At 39.1% G+C, this 17,550-nt stretch overlaps 1 protein-coding gene across 2 annotated transcripts in view; it reads left to right on the forward strand.

Moving 5' to 3' along the window:
* TESK2 (testis associated actin remodelling kinase 2) overlaps positions 1-17,550 on the forward strand; it is an 84,772-nt gene that overhangs the window by 18,323 nt on the left and 48,899 nt on the right. For both annotated transcript variants that reach the window (XM_037403686.1, XM_037403687.1), the window contains exon 3: positions 11,392-11,513. In XM_037403686.1, the coding sequence (XP_037259583.1) occupies positions 11,392-11,513 (122 nt within the window). The remainder of the gene's footprint in view (positions 1-11,391; positions 11,514-17,550) is intronic.

Genomic DNA, 17,550 nt, shown 5'->3' on the forward strand with positions numbered 1-17,550 from the left:
AAGAAGTTCTCATAGGTAGGAAAATGAGTAGGGAATGAGTAAGTGGATTATTCTACATATTGGTTACACAGATTTAATATGTGGTCTTGTAGGCATGGGGAATATACCTTGTGACAGAGAAGTGACACTTGTTTGAACAGTGTGTGTCTTCCCTCACCCAGATGTGGTGCATTGTGCCTCTTTAAATTTCTTCCTTCATTCTGTCACAGTGGGATGGAGCTATTGCAGTTGGCACTGCCCTCCCAGTTTGATGTGATACCTGTTAGGAAAACAGAAAATCTTCTTGTCCTTACATGCCTTTTGGTCTCATTTCTTGTTTCAATGGGATTCAGTTTTAAGCTGAAAATTTTCCCCTTTTGACTAGTGGAGGAAACATTCACCTTGCTCAAGATGACAGAAGCAAGATATTTGGTCTCTTATTTGAACTTACAGTATTAAAACGTGCTGCTGTTTGCTTGGAAATACAGTCACTCTGTATTCTATAAACTGGCCAAGAAGGCTAGAATAACTTTGAAACTTCATTTCAAGCTCTTGAGTTATATCAGCTAGGTGGTTCTACTCAGTCTCTTTCTGCTTTGGTACTTGTCAGGAGTAGGAAGAAGCACCATTGTGGAACTGAAATGAGGCATAAATTGAATTTCATAAAATGAAACCTGAGGATACTGGTTCTTTCTTAGAGCTCTGCTTTGAGCAGAAATCTTGTAAGTTTGATTTGTCTCACACTGATGTGTGAGGTGTCAGCCTTTTGGAACCCTTCTGCTGACTGCTAAGATGATTTGTATGGTAACCACTAAACCAGACAGTTGTCTTCCTCTTGCTAATGATTTTTTGGTTATTGAGGTGCCAAGTTGCTGTCATCCTAGTCTTTGTCACTTAATTAGCCAATGCTTTTACAGGGTATAGGCTGTGGGGAGAAGTAGTAATAAATAGGCCTTACGCCAACGGATCATTAATGTTGGAATTAAAAACCTAGTCAGCATTATTATTCTTTATGGATTGCACAGTCGGGACAAAATACCTCATTCCCACTCATGTGTGAGTGTCATTAAAATTCAGAATCACCTATCTGACTTGCAGTGCACTCATATTTATTAGAATTGAGAATGCTTTGAAATACAAGGTGGAGTGGAGGGCTAGTTCACATTTGTTATCTGAAACAAGTCCTGATTTATTTATTTATGTATTTCCTGGGTAGAGGTCTTAAGATACCCAATGTTATAATCACCTTGTAACATTAGCTGAGGAAACACTGGGAGTGACTCAAAAGCTGTGACCAGGTAGCGCATCTAATGAAAGCTTTGCATTTTGTTGTGGTGTTGAAAAATTTTAAAACCTGATTTCTGTAATACTTTTTCCTACAGTCTTATTTGGCATTACCACAAGTAAAGTCTAGAACTATGCTCGTGAAGGAAATTAAAAAAACAGGGGAATGAGTTTTGCTTACACTATGTTTCGCTTTCTTTGGTTTGGTCAGCCAGCTTCTCTGCTGAAGAAAGAGATTCTTGGAAAACATGGCAGAACTATAATTATACCCTGAAAGTGAAGGGCTTGTTTACTTAATAAAAAGCCAGAACAAAAATCACTGAAACAAGCTTGACGCTAAAGGAATACTCAATCAAAAGAAAAAAAATTAATTAATATTAATATGAAGTTGTTCGTTTTGAAATGTACTTATCACCTGTTTGGAAACTTGGCCTCTTCTACGTCTTGTTGAGCAGCTGATATGTTAATGTCTGAGGTAAGTTGTCCTCACAACTAGAGAGAATGCTCACAAATTCTGTCAACAGTAAGGGCACTCTGATACCGTAACAAGTGGGACCTTGCAATAAGAGATAACCTCCTGGTTGGATTTTGTGTTTGGTACAGTGACTGCTGTAGTTCAGAGTCCTTTGGGCCTTTGATTTTCTTCAGGAAGAAAAACTGTGCCAATCTGAGTATCATTGTGCAGTTTCCCAGGGGCAAAACAAACGGCAAGGTTCCCTTGGCACAGAAATGTTTGTGTGCTTTTTGTCTTGTTTTCCATAATAATTTCTCAAGCACAGTTAAATGATCAGTTTAGTTTTCTGTTCTGGATGGAGATGTGCTGGGTTGGCAGCTCTGGGATTTTCTGCATTTTGCCAGCTGGCAAACATGCACATTTGTGTAAGCTCATTCATAGCTGATACTGAGAGACAGGTGCTGATTTACTGTTCTTCAAATAACTGTGCTGGGATATGTCCAGTATTAACATGACTGTGCCTAGAGAACACAAGTGCATCACTTAAGATCATTGTGACACACAATTTATTTACTGGTATTGGGAGGGGAGGGAAGTTAAATGTATTTCATGATGGATTTCACTGCCCATGTCTGGAGAATGTGTACGTGACAGTAATACACGTGCACGTGTTACTGACTAATATGAAATCTAAAAATGAAAAGTGCAAATTATTAGTGATGGCAATAACAGAAAAGAGATGATGTTTACAGTCTCAGAATCCATAGGGAGCGCTTCCTCATAGCCGCTTAATAGCCGTTGGTAATGACTAGAGAAAGGAACTCCAAAACCTGTATGATAGGGATTCTGTGAGCCTTTACTGCTGGAGCGGTTGGGAGTTCTGTATCAAGTCATCTAGAGCCGTGCTGTTCCCAGCAGCTGCTGAGGCTGTATCCAAGTTATAGGGGCTCCCTTCTGTCCATGTGAGCTTCCAGTGCCTGGGAGTCACCGTGGCCACTGACCCACTCTCGCTGTGCTTGCCACGGCCCGAGGGCTCTGCAGGGCCCTTTGTGCTGGGCAGCGGCAGCAGGGACTGCCCTGCATGGGTGGCACCTTCTATTTGATGGCTTGTTGGATTAGGGGTTGAGGAGAGGACAGAGCTATGAAACATCCACTGGAGTAATCGATACTGAGACAGCATTTCTTTGTTAACTAATCCGTAGTTGACAATACCTGTAACACTGAGTCATGAACAACAGTTTGTCACTTTCGCGTCAGCTCCATGCAATTCAGTCCTGCAAATCCAATTCTTGTGCTTCCTAGCTTTTGCTGGCAATGAGACACCTAAGAAATTGCGTGGTATATTTAATTAGCTACTTTTTTACTAGGAGAACTTTAATTCTCAAGAGCAGCAGTTCCATGAAGGCTTAAATAACAAGAACTACTTAGAGCTTTTGGTTTTGACTATAGCCTGAAAGTTACTAAATGTAGCAATTTATAAAAACTTTAGTATCCTCAAGAAAGCAAAATGTAGGTCCTTCATACTCCCTCCTCTCTTCTTACTTGTGGTTGTGGTCAAGTCCTAGTGCTGTAACTGTGATTATGGTAGCAATAGTTGTATGCCAGCGGGCTCTGCTCTGGAATGTGAGGTTGACTTCCTTACTCATGCATGGTAACATTTATTTGAAAGATTTATAAAGGAAATGTAAGGAAATTATTTCTGCCCAAAATAAAACTTTCTCTCAAGGTTCCCATACAGTTTTTGAAAACAAATCAAACAAATGTGCTTGATGAATAGCAGCGATGACGACATTGGTACAGTGAGGGGACTGTGTGCTTAGTACCAAACTGTTAATATACTGTAAAAGACTGAAGGTGCAATTATATGGCAGGAAAATTCAGCCTAAAGTGTTTTTTTGCTTCAAAAGCATCTGCAGATTATGTAAATGCTATCATCTTTCCTACAGGATAAACCCATAGCAACATGGGAAATATTTAACCGTGTGTGTGTATGTATATATATAAAGGAAAATAAGACACAGATACAGTATCTGATTATGTATTATCTTTGGATGTTACAATAGTCATTTGCAGATACCAGACTTCCAGTAGGCAATAGATAGCAGGCAGGCAGCAATATCACCTCCATTTTATAGATACAGATTAATAGGGGATCAAGGTAAGTGAAGTAGCATGCCCAGGGCTGTTCAATGAACTGATGATAGCTAATATTAAATATGAAGAATAAGCTCTCTGTACTGCAGATTTAGTATTTCTTTTTCTTTCCTGACTATGACATTAGACTTTGGTATAAAGTACATGGTTGAGCTATATACTGAGGCTGTGGCATAGCAATGCTGTTCTGCATCTTCTTGCCTAGTGCTTAAGAGGTAAGTCCATGTTCCTTCTCTTAGGGAAGTTTGTATGGTTACATTCTGCTGAACTAGCTACAAAATCAGTCAGCTTCCCCACCTGGGCTGTGCCTGTTTGTCTCATCTCAAACTGTGGAACAATAATCCTCTGATTAATATATGGTTTCTCTCAAAATATGACTTTAGCCTCTTTTTGCCTTTGATTTGAATGCGATCAAGTTAATGGTAGAGAGATATAAACAAATTCCTATCATTAAATGGTTTGTTTATAATAAATGAATGCCATGTTTGGGGCCCTGATTCTGCATTACAGCGGGCAATGAGAAAACAAAATACAATAGAAAAATTGAGAGGTTTTTGGCACATACAAATGGATTTACAAAGTATCAATGGTACTTCTGTTTCACTAATTATAAATTCACTTTAGTTTGGCAAAAAAATTTGGAGAATTCGTTTGACTGTAGGTGTGGAATATGCTGTAGTAATTGAACTTGTTACTTTGCTGAATTGGTGAGGCTGGAAGTTACTAAACTTGTCAAAGTAGGATCTTTTGTTTCTGTAAGAAATTTTGCACAATCGTTTTTAGTAATAGAAATTAGTGGAGTCAAAATTGCTGTCAGGCTTGTGAAAGGTTTTGGGTTTTGTTTTGTGCGTAGTTTCTGTACATCTTCTAAACCTGTGCTAAAGCTCTTGTAACACATGCTGACTAGTTTTGTTTGGCAAAGTTTTGTTGTGCTTGGCGGGCTTCTCTCTTGCTGCAAGAAGTAAAGAGTATAGTGACATTATGTACTACTACTCTGAAAGCAACCACAACCCAATCGGACTCCCTAGCATCAACATAGCAGCTTAATATTATCTGATGTATTTCTTTAAGCTTCTATTTGTGACTGCAAATTTTCCTAGTGACGTGAGATTTTTGACTTGTTACAGGCATCACTACCATGCATATGTGTATGTTACTGTGGGTATATTTTAATGTTTCGAAAAACATTTGAGATTCCACTGTTTGTTAACAGTGTGATCTGAGCTGAAGAACAGGTTTGTCTTCTCAATTAAAGGGAGCTTTCTTCAATCAAACATAGAGTTTAAGCATTCTTTTAATGCATTCATCCTCAAGGCATGAATATATGTCTGTATGAGTGTGATGACTTGCTGGCTTGACTGTAAGACTTGAATAAAATGCAGCTGACCCTAACTTTTTTTAGGGTTCCTTCTGCTGTCACAGCAAGGAAATAGGCTGCTTTTGAGAGAAGTTTGGCATTAGAGCCAAATGCTGGTCAGCTTCAGTACTGTTTCCCTGTTGTTTAGTAGGGAGTCCTATAATGTAGTCAATAATAATAATTCTCTTTAATATTAGTTCTCTCTAATAATAATTTTCATCATCTCATGTGTCTCACTGGCTTTATTGTTGACTCAGTCAAAATACTATATAGCATAGTTAGTGCAAATGGCCTAGAAGGGTGACTAAGGTAATGTCTTCATCTATTGTCATTGCAGGAGAAAATACTTGCAAATCAGATGAAGACAGCCGCTTACAGAAGAGATTGATAGAAGGTGGCTTATATAAATAAAAAGCTGTTTGACCTTTGCTGTATATGTCACTAACATGAAGGCTGCAGGCTGAATGTGGGGGAAATATTTGAGTTGGTGAGTGTAAGGCTGGTCAGCCAGTATCAGTCAAAATAGTATGTGCAGCATTTTTATGAATAATGTAGTGAGCTCAGAAACAGGAAGCAAACTGAGGGAGGGTCATACATTTGGACTACAGAGGGCTGCTTTTAAAATGGTACTTTGGGCACATGGCAGGAAAGGTGAAGGTGAAACGGCCAGATGAAGACTGAAATGTGTGAAAGAATGATGGAAGAACTGGTGTGGGTGCTAGAGCTCGGGGGGCAGTGTGATTTTATGTAGAAGGCTGTATAACTAAAGATCTGTAAATGTAATTAGGCAGTGAGGCTGGATACTGGAAGAGGGGATGATAAGGAAAAAATAGGAAGCAATTAAATGCAGTTTTGGAAGAGAATAGTGGCAAAATACTTCTAGCTATATAATGATGATTTGGAAAATAATGAAAATGCAGTGAAAAGCTAGGGGCAAAGCTGAGAGCTGTATTGGCAGATTTATAACATCAATATTGGGAAATGTTCTTCAGATGCTTATTCCAAGGCCACCTGGAAAGGTACAGTTAATACAGATTAAAAAGGCCTTGTGAAAGATGAAGTCGGCTAGATTTTGGCTATTGCTTAAATAGTCCTCCACTTCAGTTCAGGAAAAAAGTGGAAGTAATATAAATGTTTGGATTTTCAGAAAGTCCTGACATATCTAAATGACTTAATAAATAATTATCTAAACAACATTTATTTTTTTAATAATAAATTTTCAGCTTGCTGTGTAGCTATGAAGTTCTTAGGCCCACCAGTTTTGCAGGATACTTCTCATGTGAACTCAATACAGCATTTATATAATGGCTCGTTCTTTTGAATGTGAGCCCTGCTCCACCACTATTATGAGATTTCCTTCAAATCTATTATTTCTGTATCTAGATGTGTGACTTCCTCTATTTCTTGCTTTCTTCTAAAGGAAGGGGTAAGGTCCAGGAGCAGAACATGATTTGGAGACACAGTGAACAGGCAGGCCATGCAGCTAGCCATAGCCAGGTCAAAGTACTTACAAAGTACTTTGATCCTAGAAGAATCAGAGTGCAAAGGCATGGTTTAACTGCCTGCCAGCAATAAAACAGAGAAGCAGTATCTGGTTACTGTGACTTCAGAGATGGAGATACATAGGTAAGCAGACTGAGAAGAGAGAAACGTGTGCAAAGCAGCATGGGAAAACAGCTGTAGGATTATCAGAATATTTCTAAGCAGAGGCATGATCACCCAGACATCGTTGAAAGGTTACTTGCTCTGATATGCAGGGAACCCTAATTAATAATAATGTCAACAGCTTTGAAAGCTTTAAGGCAGTCTGCCTGTTGCATCAGTGAAAGGTTTGAATTGCATGAGTGAATCCCTGTTTATGTTGAGTATACAGGCATATGCCTGAGGCAAACTGCCTTTTAAACAAATGTTAAATTGGATCAGCAATCTTTCCAAAATACTTGCTGGTTTTTCCTTCTGGAGTGGTCAGGTTGTTGAAACATCACTTCCATCCTTTCATTGCACAGAGTGGCCTGGAAGGAGACAAAGAATTAAAACTAAACAGTTTGGCAGGGTTTTGGCAAGGGATGCCAAAATAGACTCGAATTTTGTCTAGGGTATGACTGACAGGTAAGTAGGCACAGAGGGTAGTGTAACTGATAGCTCCTTCTGAGTGGATGATCTGGAGCTTGACCAGGACCTTAAAGATAGGACCTGTCTGTTCCTTTTGGCAGTCCATTTCTGTCACGGAAATACTGTTCGCCAGCACCAATTCAGAGAACACGATTAGCCTTATGTATAATCAAAGTGATTAGCATTGTGTTCCATAATATATATAAGCTGGTATTTGATTTTATTCATAATAGTGGGTATTGTCTTCTTGAGAAGATGCCCTCCCACCTCCAGTTCAGCTTCTTCCTCCCTTGCTAGTGAGAAAGGAAGAGTCCCTGTTCTCCCACCTCTCCTTTGGTTTGATTAGGTAATTTGCTGTTCTATCAGATTCGGCAGGATTAGATCCTCCGTCAGCACAGTATATTAAAGTTCAAATAAAAATGCCGGTATTACCTTGTGGTGTCCCTTGAAATGAAACAAAACATAGCACAGTGTTGGGTGCTGTTTAGAAACAAGTTATATGGACAGAACATTCTATATATGCTGGCAATCTGAGCTATTTCTAAGCAGGGGGAAAATGATTTTATAAAACAAACGAAGGAAGAACCCCCCAGACTTCACCACAGAACCTTGTTCAGTCTTATCAAGACTGAAAAGACTGCAGAATATCTTTCTGAAATGGAGGATGAAAAATCTGTCTTTGCTAAAGTGGCTCAGTTTTCTGTGGATGTGGAGTTAGTACTGTGCAGAGTCAGACCTTTGGGAAGCAAGTTGCTAACCACTTCCTCTTGTGTATCAGACCTGAAAATCCAGGAAGCATGCAGGGGGCAGTGTCCCAGAAACTTAGCCTCTTTTCTGGTGTTTCCCTAGCTCAAGAAGAGCAGTCAGAACAAGGAAAAGGCAAAGAATCAGGAAGAAGTACTTTTACCTCAGAGTTGAGGCACAGGGACTTGAAATTTTGGCATGGAACAGAGTGAATTATACAAATGGGCAGGAAATTAAGAGGTAGCTAGCAGAGTTAATGAGAAGGCAAATACCGTTGAAGACCACACTCCATGTGAGTTCCTGCTCACCTTCTACCTCAATTCATTCCCTGTTGGCAGACCTTGAAGCTTCTGTGTTAACGGAAAGCTGATTTCTGAGGAAGTGCTGTTGAGAGCATCTCTCTGCCTGTAGGAGCTAAGTTCCTTCAAATTCTTTCCCATTCCCTGCAAACCCCAAATTATTCTACCACAACACCCAAGATTCCTAACTTTCCTCCCAGAGGAAGTGTGCTGATTTAGCTGCTGTATATAGATTCAAAGCTTTTAAATTGTCCTCTTTCTTTTTAGTTTAAATTTGCATTGTTGGAACAAATATTCTTTTAAGTCTGTGAAAATTTTTAAAATTTTTTTGTTCCTCAGCTAAAGCATTGCTACTATGTATACGTATAACTAAAATAGTTATGTAAAAAAAAAGTAATGTATAACTAAAATAGGTGTTTTATAAGTCCGTATATAGACATTGACCTCTCCAACTTAGCTTGTTTATTCAAATTGGCTGGGTATGCAAAAGCTGTGTAAAATTAAAAATTAATGAAAGCACACAATAGACACAAGAAACCTGACAAGTAACAATAAACCTCATCAACTTAACATGCAATCATCCCACCTAAAACCAATAAGCATGCCAAACAGGCAAGACAGGTTGTATGCAGAAGGATTCTAGATTACCTTGTTACAGTGCATGAAAGATGTAGTTCGACCAGTTTCATTTTAAAGCCAGTATTGCCACTGGAAGGAGGAGTCCCATGCGTATGAGCTTGCAGTTGGTTTCAACGCTCAGTGCTGGTTTCTATATCCTTCTCTACCTCCTTTCTGATCCTTTATACTCTGGGATTACTGGGTGACTGTGGGTGAGGCATCTGAGGAGCTCATGTGCATGGGCAGGAGGGGAAGCAGGAGACAAAACATCTGTGGGCTATTTTTCTACTCACTCAGTCCCTCGATATTGTTTACCACGCTTAACTGGTGTTTCCAGTGCTACCCTATACTTCAAACTAGGACAGGAATAGGCAACTCAGAAGTGTTAAGCCAGGCACGCATCTGAAATGTGACACTTTCCTCCCAGTCCACCCCTGTGCAGAATTCATGGGGCTTTGTGTCTAGGTGAGAATGTTTATCTGAAATGTGCCCCTTGTTCTTGCAGATGTGGTGTACAAATAGAACTTGGAAATGGGTATCACTTGCTGCCTCAGACCTACCAGTGCGCCTCACCTGCAAAAAACATACCCAGCTTTCTTCTTGCATCTGCTTATCATGGGTTCGGCTGTTCTTTCTGGAACTTGCTATCACAGCTAAAGAAGTCTTTTATTGGAAAAGATGAGCACAGTCTCCTGGAGTAAAAGGAGGCAGGCTTCCATTGCTCAAAATATAGGTAGCTTGTATGGACCTACATCATAAAGTAGATTTCTGTTTTAAATTAGAAAGGTGATGACAGTCTTAAATTCTTGCATCACAGACTCTTTTAACTGAATCTCCATAAACATGAATGAATTTACCATGATGGTAGTTCAGGGCTTTAAGGACTACATGTTTTCTGTTTATGAGCTGCAGGTGCTGATGTAGGAAGAAAATAATGGTGTGGTGGGTTGACCTTAGCTGGATGCCAGGTGCTCACCAAGCTGCTCAATCACTCCCCTCCTCAGCTGAACAGGGGGAGAGAACAAGATGGGGGTGGGTGGGGGGAAACCCCTTGTGGGTCAAGATAAAGACAGTTTAATGAAACAATAGCAAAAGTTCTGTATGAGGAAGCAAAGGAAAAACAAAAGGTGTTATTCTCTACTTCCCATCAGCAGGTGATGTTTGACCACTTCCTGGGAAGCAGGGCTTCCAGTATGTGTAGCGGGTGCTCTGGAAGACTGTCATAAGTAACAAAAGCCCCCCCACCTTCCTCCTCCTTTCTCTTAGCTTTTATATCTGAGCAGATGTCCTATGGTATGGAATATCCCTTTGGTCACTTTGGGCCAGCTGTCCTGGCTATGTCCCCTCCCCAGATCTTGCCCACTCCCAGCCTACTGGGCGGGCTGGAGTTGGAGAGGCAGCCTTGATGCTGTGCGAGCGCTGCTCAGCAGTCACCTAAACACGGGGGTGTTACCAACACCTTTCTAGCTACCGATACAGGCACAGCACTGTGAGGGCTGCTGTGGGGCTCAGCCAGACCCAATACAAATAAGAACACAATTTCCATGAATACTACCAGTATGCATGTGGGAATGCCCAGCTGCAAGGAAATTCAAGGGACTGGCAAGCCTTACACTATTGTGACAACTCCTTTCTAATAGTAGCACACATCTATATAATATTGGTCTGTTTCGTGATGACAGATGGGCTAGTTTGGGAGTATCAAGTTAGAAATGGCCATAATCATGCATTTCTGACTGGGGAAGGTAACTGAATGGTGTGCTGCTTCTGCACAGTTGCTAGAGAAATCCTCTTTTTTTCATGCTGACACTCTGCAGCCACTACTAACATCCTAGACTAGGTGATACCGTGTTCAGTAACCTCTCTGCTTTGCAGCTGGGGTTGGTATGAATGCTTTCTGTCCATTGAATTTATAATCTGATTAGTAGTCTTGGTTCTGAAGTAGATATTGAATACCTCTGAAATCTGCCCTGCAGCTGTAACCAGCAAGTCCTCATAACATGTTCTGTGGAACAATGACACCAGCCATTGCAGTGGGAAAAAAAGAGGGATATGGATGGAATGAAGGTGGGTTTCATAGGTCTTGGAGTAGGAAACTTTCTCTCCCTGGACAAGTAAGTGGCTTCCTTCACTTGTACGAAGAAGCTGATAACTTTTTTTTTTTTGACTTCTCAAGCTCTGTTACCATCAGTTGCAAAAGAAGAGCAAACTACCTTTTCATATTTGGATAGTATGCTTAAAGAAAGTGATCTGTGTGATAAAGACTACAGAAATCAAAGTATACATCAAGTTGTTTGTCATGGAGGTTCTCGACATAGTTGTACTACAACATTACTGTTTTTTCAGTCTTGCATTTCATATCTTTACTGTTTTTTGCTTGTATCCTATAGGTAAGGCACAGAACTTCAGACCAGGTAATGGCTTTGAAGATGAACACACTGAACAGCAACAGAGCAAATATGCTGAAAGAGGTTCAACTCATGAATAGACTCTCACATCCAAACATCTTAAGGTATACTGGCTTTTTTTTTTGAATTGCATAGGGATAGGTTGTCTTCAGTAGAGCTTTCCTATTTCTAGTTTTTATTTATTTATCTTTTATTACAGCTGTATCTGTTGTCAGTGTATTAGGATTCACTTTTAATTTAGTGGAAGAAGGGAGGGAGAAAGTAAAGACTTGAGCAAACTGAAAACCCACATGATTTTGGTATTTGGAGTTTACCAGTAATGAGTAACTTTATTTCAGAGAAAAATAAGCTTTCATATTATATATTTCTGATGAATCAGTAAAATCATAGACTCATTTAGGCTGGAAAACACTTTTAAGATCAAGTCCAACAGTAATATCAAGAGTAAAATTTGGCTTCTCTTCATTAATTTAAATGATTGCAAATTTAGCACCATTCAAATAATCTATGGTTACTAATCTCTCAGATGAACAATGCAAAGTGCCATAGCTTCCTCATATTTTTAGGTCTGCTTTATAGTTTTTAGTGTTTTCTTCTCCTAGTATTGCAAGGTGGGGTAAGGAGGACTGAAGAGAAGAAGCTAGGGTTGAACTAACCTGATTTATCTACTCTTGGAATGAAAAAGGTAGTTCTGGTTTTGCAGTAGATTACTGGATGCAAATCCAAAATGTTTCAATGTGTATCTTGTTCCTTGAATCTTTTCAGTCTTGGTTACTCCTTTATGATGATGTGACAAGCAATTAACATAATTAGCTAAAGCCGTAACAGTAAGAAGTTTAAAGGTGTGATGACAGTGCACCAAATAACTGGTTCTCCTAAACTGCTGTTGCACAGCTGGGATCCATTTTGATAGTCTCAGGCAGTATAGCTACTTCTGAAAAGTTTTGGAGACACTGAACTTTAAGTAACTTAATTTTCACTTCTTCACTGGACTGTTAAATAGTACAGACATAGGACTGATTCTTAAAATCCTTTATAACCAACTTTTCTGATCCTTGAAATCTTGATTTAGTCTTCATCAGCTGATGTGTAACAATATTATCTTGTTCATTTCCTTCAGTGTTTGAGGAGACTATCAGAAGCATTTGCACTATCTGTAGGGAGCATTCATTAATTCATGCCTATTTTCTGTTATTTTTTTTCTTAAAACCCCCAAAACCTGTGAACTTAGAGATTTTTTTACTTATAGTAATCTGTATTGGTTTTATTGCAGTGTATTTATTCAAGTGTTGTAGTAATCTGTCCCTAATTGGAATTCTTAGTCTGTTTTCTCTGCTCCAAGGTGAGGTGAGTTCCCAGCAACTCATCTGTCTGTTCTGTTTTGTTTTTTTTTTTTGTTTTGTTTTGTTTGTTTGTTTGTTTTAAAAAGATGTCAGATACCTGGCTTTTTAGGTTTCTGGACCATTAGTGCTTTCTTATACCTGTCCACCACTTCCTTTCCCTCAGAACCCTTGGATAAGCAGCATATGGTGGGGACTGATACATCAGCATTTTTAGTAAGGTTTGTGGAAAGAGTAACATTCATAGGATTGGTATTGTCAAATCGTGACAGTATACTTCATCGGTTTCTTTATCAGTGTTGTGTGGTTTGTAAATCTTATTTTAAAAAACATCTAGCTTTACAACTCTTCAAAGTAAAGGATTTAACTTGGGTTGGGATGAGGGAAAGTAGGAAAGAGATAGTTTGACAGGCAAAGAACATTGAGTTGCAGCTTAATGTAACCCTGCCCCCCTCCCCTTGAATGGAGTTAACACAAGTGTTGCTGAGAACAAAAGTTAGCGTGCTCAGTTCTGAGCAATTGCTGAAATTTAAATGTCCAATGTTTAAGAGACCATACTCATGATATACCTGTCCCCTCTGGCCTTAGAGCCTATGAATAATTTGAAGGCAGCGGTGTTGCACAGATGGTCCTGAAGAAAGAACAAGAACATATTGATTTATGCATGAAGCAGAAAAGGAATTCCATTTGGTCTCCCAATTAATACATAGAATGGAGATAGAGAAATTGAAAAAGAATTGACAGAGAAATCTTTTCTTTTCTCCCGTGTGCTCAACTAAGCACTTGTGAGTGAATACATAAGAAATAAATTAATTAAGTAGAAATGGTTTATGTTTTCATAATTTGTTTTGAAGAGTAAATACACTTGCTTTATTAATTGCTTGATTTGAGGCTTTTTCAAAGAGAGGTTGGTTCTCTGGTAAGAAGTACTGCCTTTTCTGATGTATTAGGTAAATACCCTTGCTGCAAGGGGCAAGGATATTCCTACAGAAAATGCAAATGAGAAAACTGTATTTAGTTTTAGTCTATTATTTTATTGAATAGCACCACACAATAAAAGTGTTTGTTTTTTTCCTGTAAGAGATAACTTGGTGGGTTTGTGTGTTAGTTATGTGTCATTTTATTTTTGGTTTAAAATCACTTACTGCAGTGTTCCCAGTCCCTTTATATCTGGGAGAAGATTTTATCCTTTTTAAATGTTACCTGCCTATGTGTCTACGTATATCTGTATATTTACACACACATGCACGCAAACATCTGTATTTGTTTCCGAAACCTAGAAATCATTGGTGCTTCTCTACTAGTGTTGTAAAAATTAATTTAGAACCTATTTCCCACTTTAGAAACACATTAAAGTAATATTTGATAATAACTTGCTTTTATAGTAGAGTGAGGTTAGAGGTGAAAACGTGTTGTCAAATAAGAGCAGCTGGAGTAGTATTGCTGAGATGTCACTAGGAAGATGTACTACAACAATATATTCCTGCTGAAACACTTTCTAGGTTTATTTTTGGAAATTAAGCTTGTATTGTATTTACAGGGAATGATCCTCTTGCAATAAGTTCTAATGTGTAACTTCTCCTTTCCAGGGACTATGAGCTGCCTCAGTTTGCTGTTAAATATTCTGTTCTTAACTTAATTTCTGTCCTTTGAAGTTCTTCCTCTGTTATTACTAAGTAAGCTGTTTTGTCACTAGTATTGAGTTTAGTTATTTATTGATTAGTCACTGGATCTCTTCCACATGCCTTGATGTACTCTGATTTTATGTAATGTATACATCTGAGCTGCTTCATCTTCTGCAGGCTCTAGGACTACCTACCCTTGACTTACGCTGTAAACAAGTTACTTAGTGCTGATCTGTTGTTTGCCTATAAGGATAATAGTGGATTTTTAGGCTGAAACTTTGAGATCATGTTGTGCAGTGGTTAATTGTAGCAGGCAGAGGGCTGTGAGGTGCTCTGCTATCAAATGGCTTGTGAAATTTATGAAACTGGATAGATACTGGCTTTATGGTGTCCAAATTCTGCTCTCAGATTTTAACATATGCAGTTCAGTCAGTTAATGTTTTAGAAACTGAATGTCAGATTGAGCAATGATGCATTTATTGTAGTATACCCAAATCTTCCTTAATCTGGGTACATGGTTATGATTTTGAACAACTTGATGCTTTGGTACCTAAAATTTGTAACGGAATCAGTATTTTTGTCCTAGAACTCTTCCCTCGTTTCTATGGACTAAGAAGTATGGAAAAGAAGAGATTCCTTTTCCTAGTAGCCAAAGATCCTTGTTATCCTTTGGGTGATTAAAAACCCCATCTCTTTGCCAGTGCTCTGAACTACGTAGCAACTTTTTACAAGCTATCAATTCCAGTGTACCCACAGTTAATGTCAAGGTGTTACTGCAAATATTCTTGTTTTTTTTTGCTATCACTTGCACTGATGTGAATAATAAATATTGCTGACTACTAGAAACTGCTTTTGCTTCTGTGCTGTACATATCAGCTCATTTTCACAGTTATGGATACCTTCTTGAGTTTCATCTCCTAGCCTGCCATCACTGTTCTGGAGTGTGAGTTTGTCTGTACTTGCTGACTTGCTTCCATTCCTTAGCTCGGTAGAGATTACCTAGAGAGAGGTCTGTGCTTTTTGCCATAGTGACACTTCTGTACTACTATAGCAGATGGAGTTGTGTCAAGGCAGTTCAGTTTCTCTGCTTCTAATACTTGGTGAAATATAAATCTTGTTATTCAGGCTTTAAAAATAACATGTTTCTGGGCATGGGGCGAAAGGCTAACTTTAAATATCCCCACTCATTTCAGTATTTCCGTGCTCAAATTCTGCTCTTGGCCTGCTACGTAGATCCATCTTGATCAGAAGACTGATGTAAGTGAAAAGCTTAGTTTTCTCTTACCAAGTCCCCAGTTAGTATACTGTCCCTATGGTAGCATCATAAAGATTCAAGTGGTCAAACACACACACACACTTGCTTGTTTGAGCTTCAGTGGGTTCCGGATCATCTGGACAATCTCTGCCTTCCGCTCGTTTTCCAACGAGTGTGTATATATATATATACATATAGAAATATTTTCTAATGCATTTTCCATCAAGAAAATGAGAAACTATTAGAGGGATTATTTTGGCAAAAATGGAACCTCTTTGTCAGTCTCTTAAGGATATTTTGGAATAGAAGACTCCAGCTCTTGCAGCTACACTGGCATGATGGAAAAAAGTAAAGGGCTTTAGAGGGTTTTTGTTTGTCTCCCTCCCTCTTGCTTCCTGTGATTCCAGAGGCAGGGTAAATGTTAACCGTAATGTCGTAACTTGTTGTTCAGTCACTGTCAGGTGATCATAAGAAGCTATGTATGAAAGAGCTACTTTTGTTTTGCTTTTTTTCCCCAGGGACCAGCTTAGGAACATTTTAGGAGTGGACAGGGCAAAAGCAGACTGATGGTGTTCATGGAGTGTTCTGCTGTGTTTCTACCATCAACCTCGTCTCCAATCTCCATGTCACTCCTGCATGCAAGCTAAACATAGAGAACTAAAACGCTTTTCTACCTCTGATCTACACTTCTCCCTGCCCTGGGTGTGGGATGTGCTGGCTTTATCACATCTTCCTCAAAACAGATGGTGAGAACAGGAGTGGGAAAGTGAGGTGGAGTTCTGGTTTGCACCATGCGTTGTTTACTATAGCCACATTAGTACAGGTTAGCTGATACATGGCGAGACTGTAGTTGCTGGGGTTAAGGAAAACAGCAGTTGGGAGCATTTCTTCACGGCCACATATTAGCTTGTGTCCCATTTAAAGTGCAATGCTGTTCAAGGCACGGGTTAGATCTGGTACCAGGGTTATGAAAGGTCTGGTAGATGCTTGTAAATTTTTTTACTGCTTTGCTGCTTCTCTGAATGCTGCTGTGCTGCCATAGTTGTGAGTTTTTACCCAAATCAAAATAAGAAAATAAGGCTGGAAAGGACTCAAGAAATCTGTCCTTGTGTCCTAGGCTGGGAGCCTTAGGGCTGCAGCCTGAGAGACCTGATACCTTTTCATTCTGGTAATGTCTTACAGGTGTGTTTCTCTCATTTTCACAAATGCAGTGGTATGCTAACGCAGACTCTCAATCTGCTGTGCTGTCTCTTAAATTAGTGTATCTTCAATTTTGAGATAGAATTTCAGTCATTAATATCACTACTGTTTGCATGAAAAAGTATTTCTTTATTTGATCTGTACCTTGGGGACTTCATTTGAAACACTGTGTACACAGAAAGCCTTAGCTCATGTCTTAAGTGCTCTCATGGGAGTACTTGGAGGTATTGCTGCGTGTTTGGCAGAGAGTGTGCAGGCAGATTGACTCATTGATTAAATCCACCTTCTTGTGTGTGCACACACACAAATAAGCAAGCAGTGTGCGCATTACATGAACTTTGAAGGAGAGTTTTATTTAGTCTCCTTTCAGACAGATCTAGTACCCTTGGGATGCTGTACCAGGGTTGTTTTGTGTGCGGTTTTCTCCTTTCAGACCTTCCTTTTTGTGAAAGTACTTGTGATGGACTTTGTTACAATAGGCAGAGGGATGGCTTTTGTCTCTTAACATCCTTTGTCCTGTATTGAGCAATGTTTTAACAGAAAAGACAAATATTTTTACTTCTCTCTCTGCGATGTTGTTATCAAAAAGGAGTATTTTAGAAATGCTGTGCACAAGACAGGAAAGAGGCTGTATGTGTTGTATATAATATGTTACAGTTTCTGTATTTTGTTAAATGCCTTACATCTATGTCTACAATCAAAATGCAAGTGTAGAAAATTT

Source organism: Falco rusticolus, chromosome 11 (assembly GCF_015220075.1).
Source record: "Falco rusticolus isolate bFalRus1 chromosome 11, bFalRus1.pri, whole genome shotgun sequence".
Lineage (NCBI taxonomy): Eukaryota > Metazoa > Chordata > Aves > Falconiformes > Falconidae > Falco > Falco rusticolus.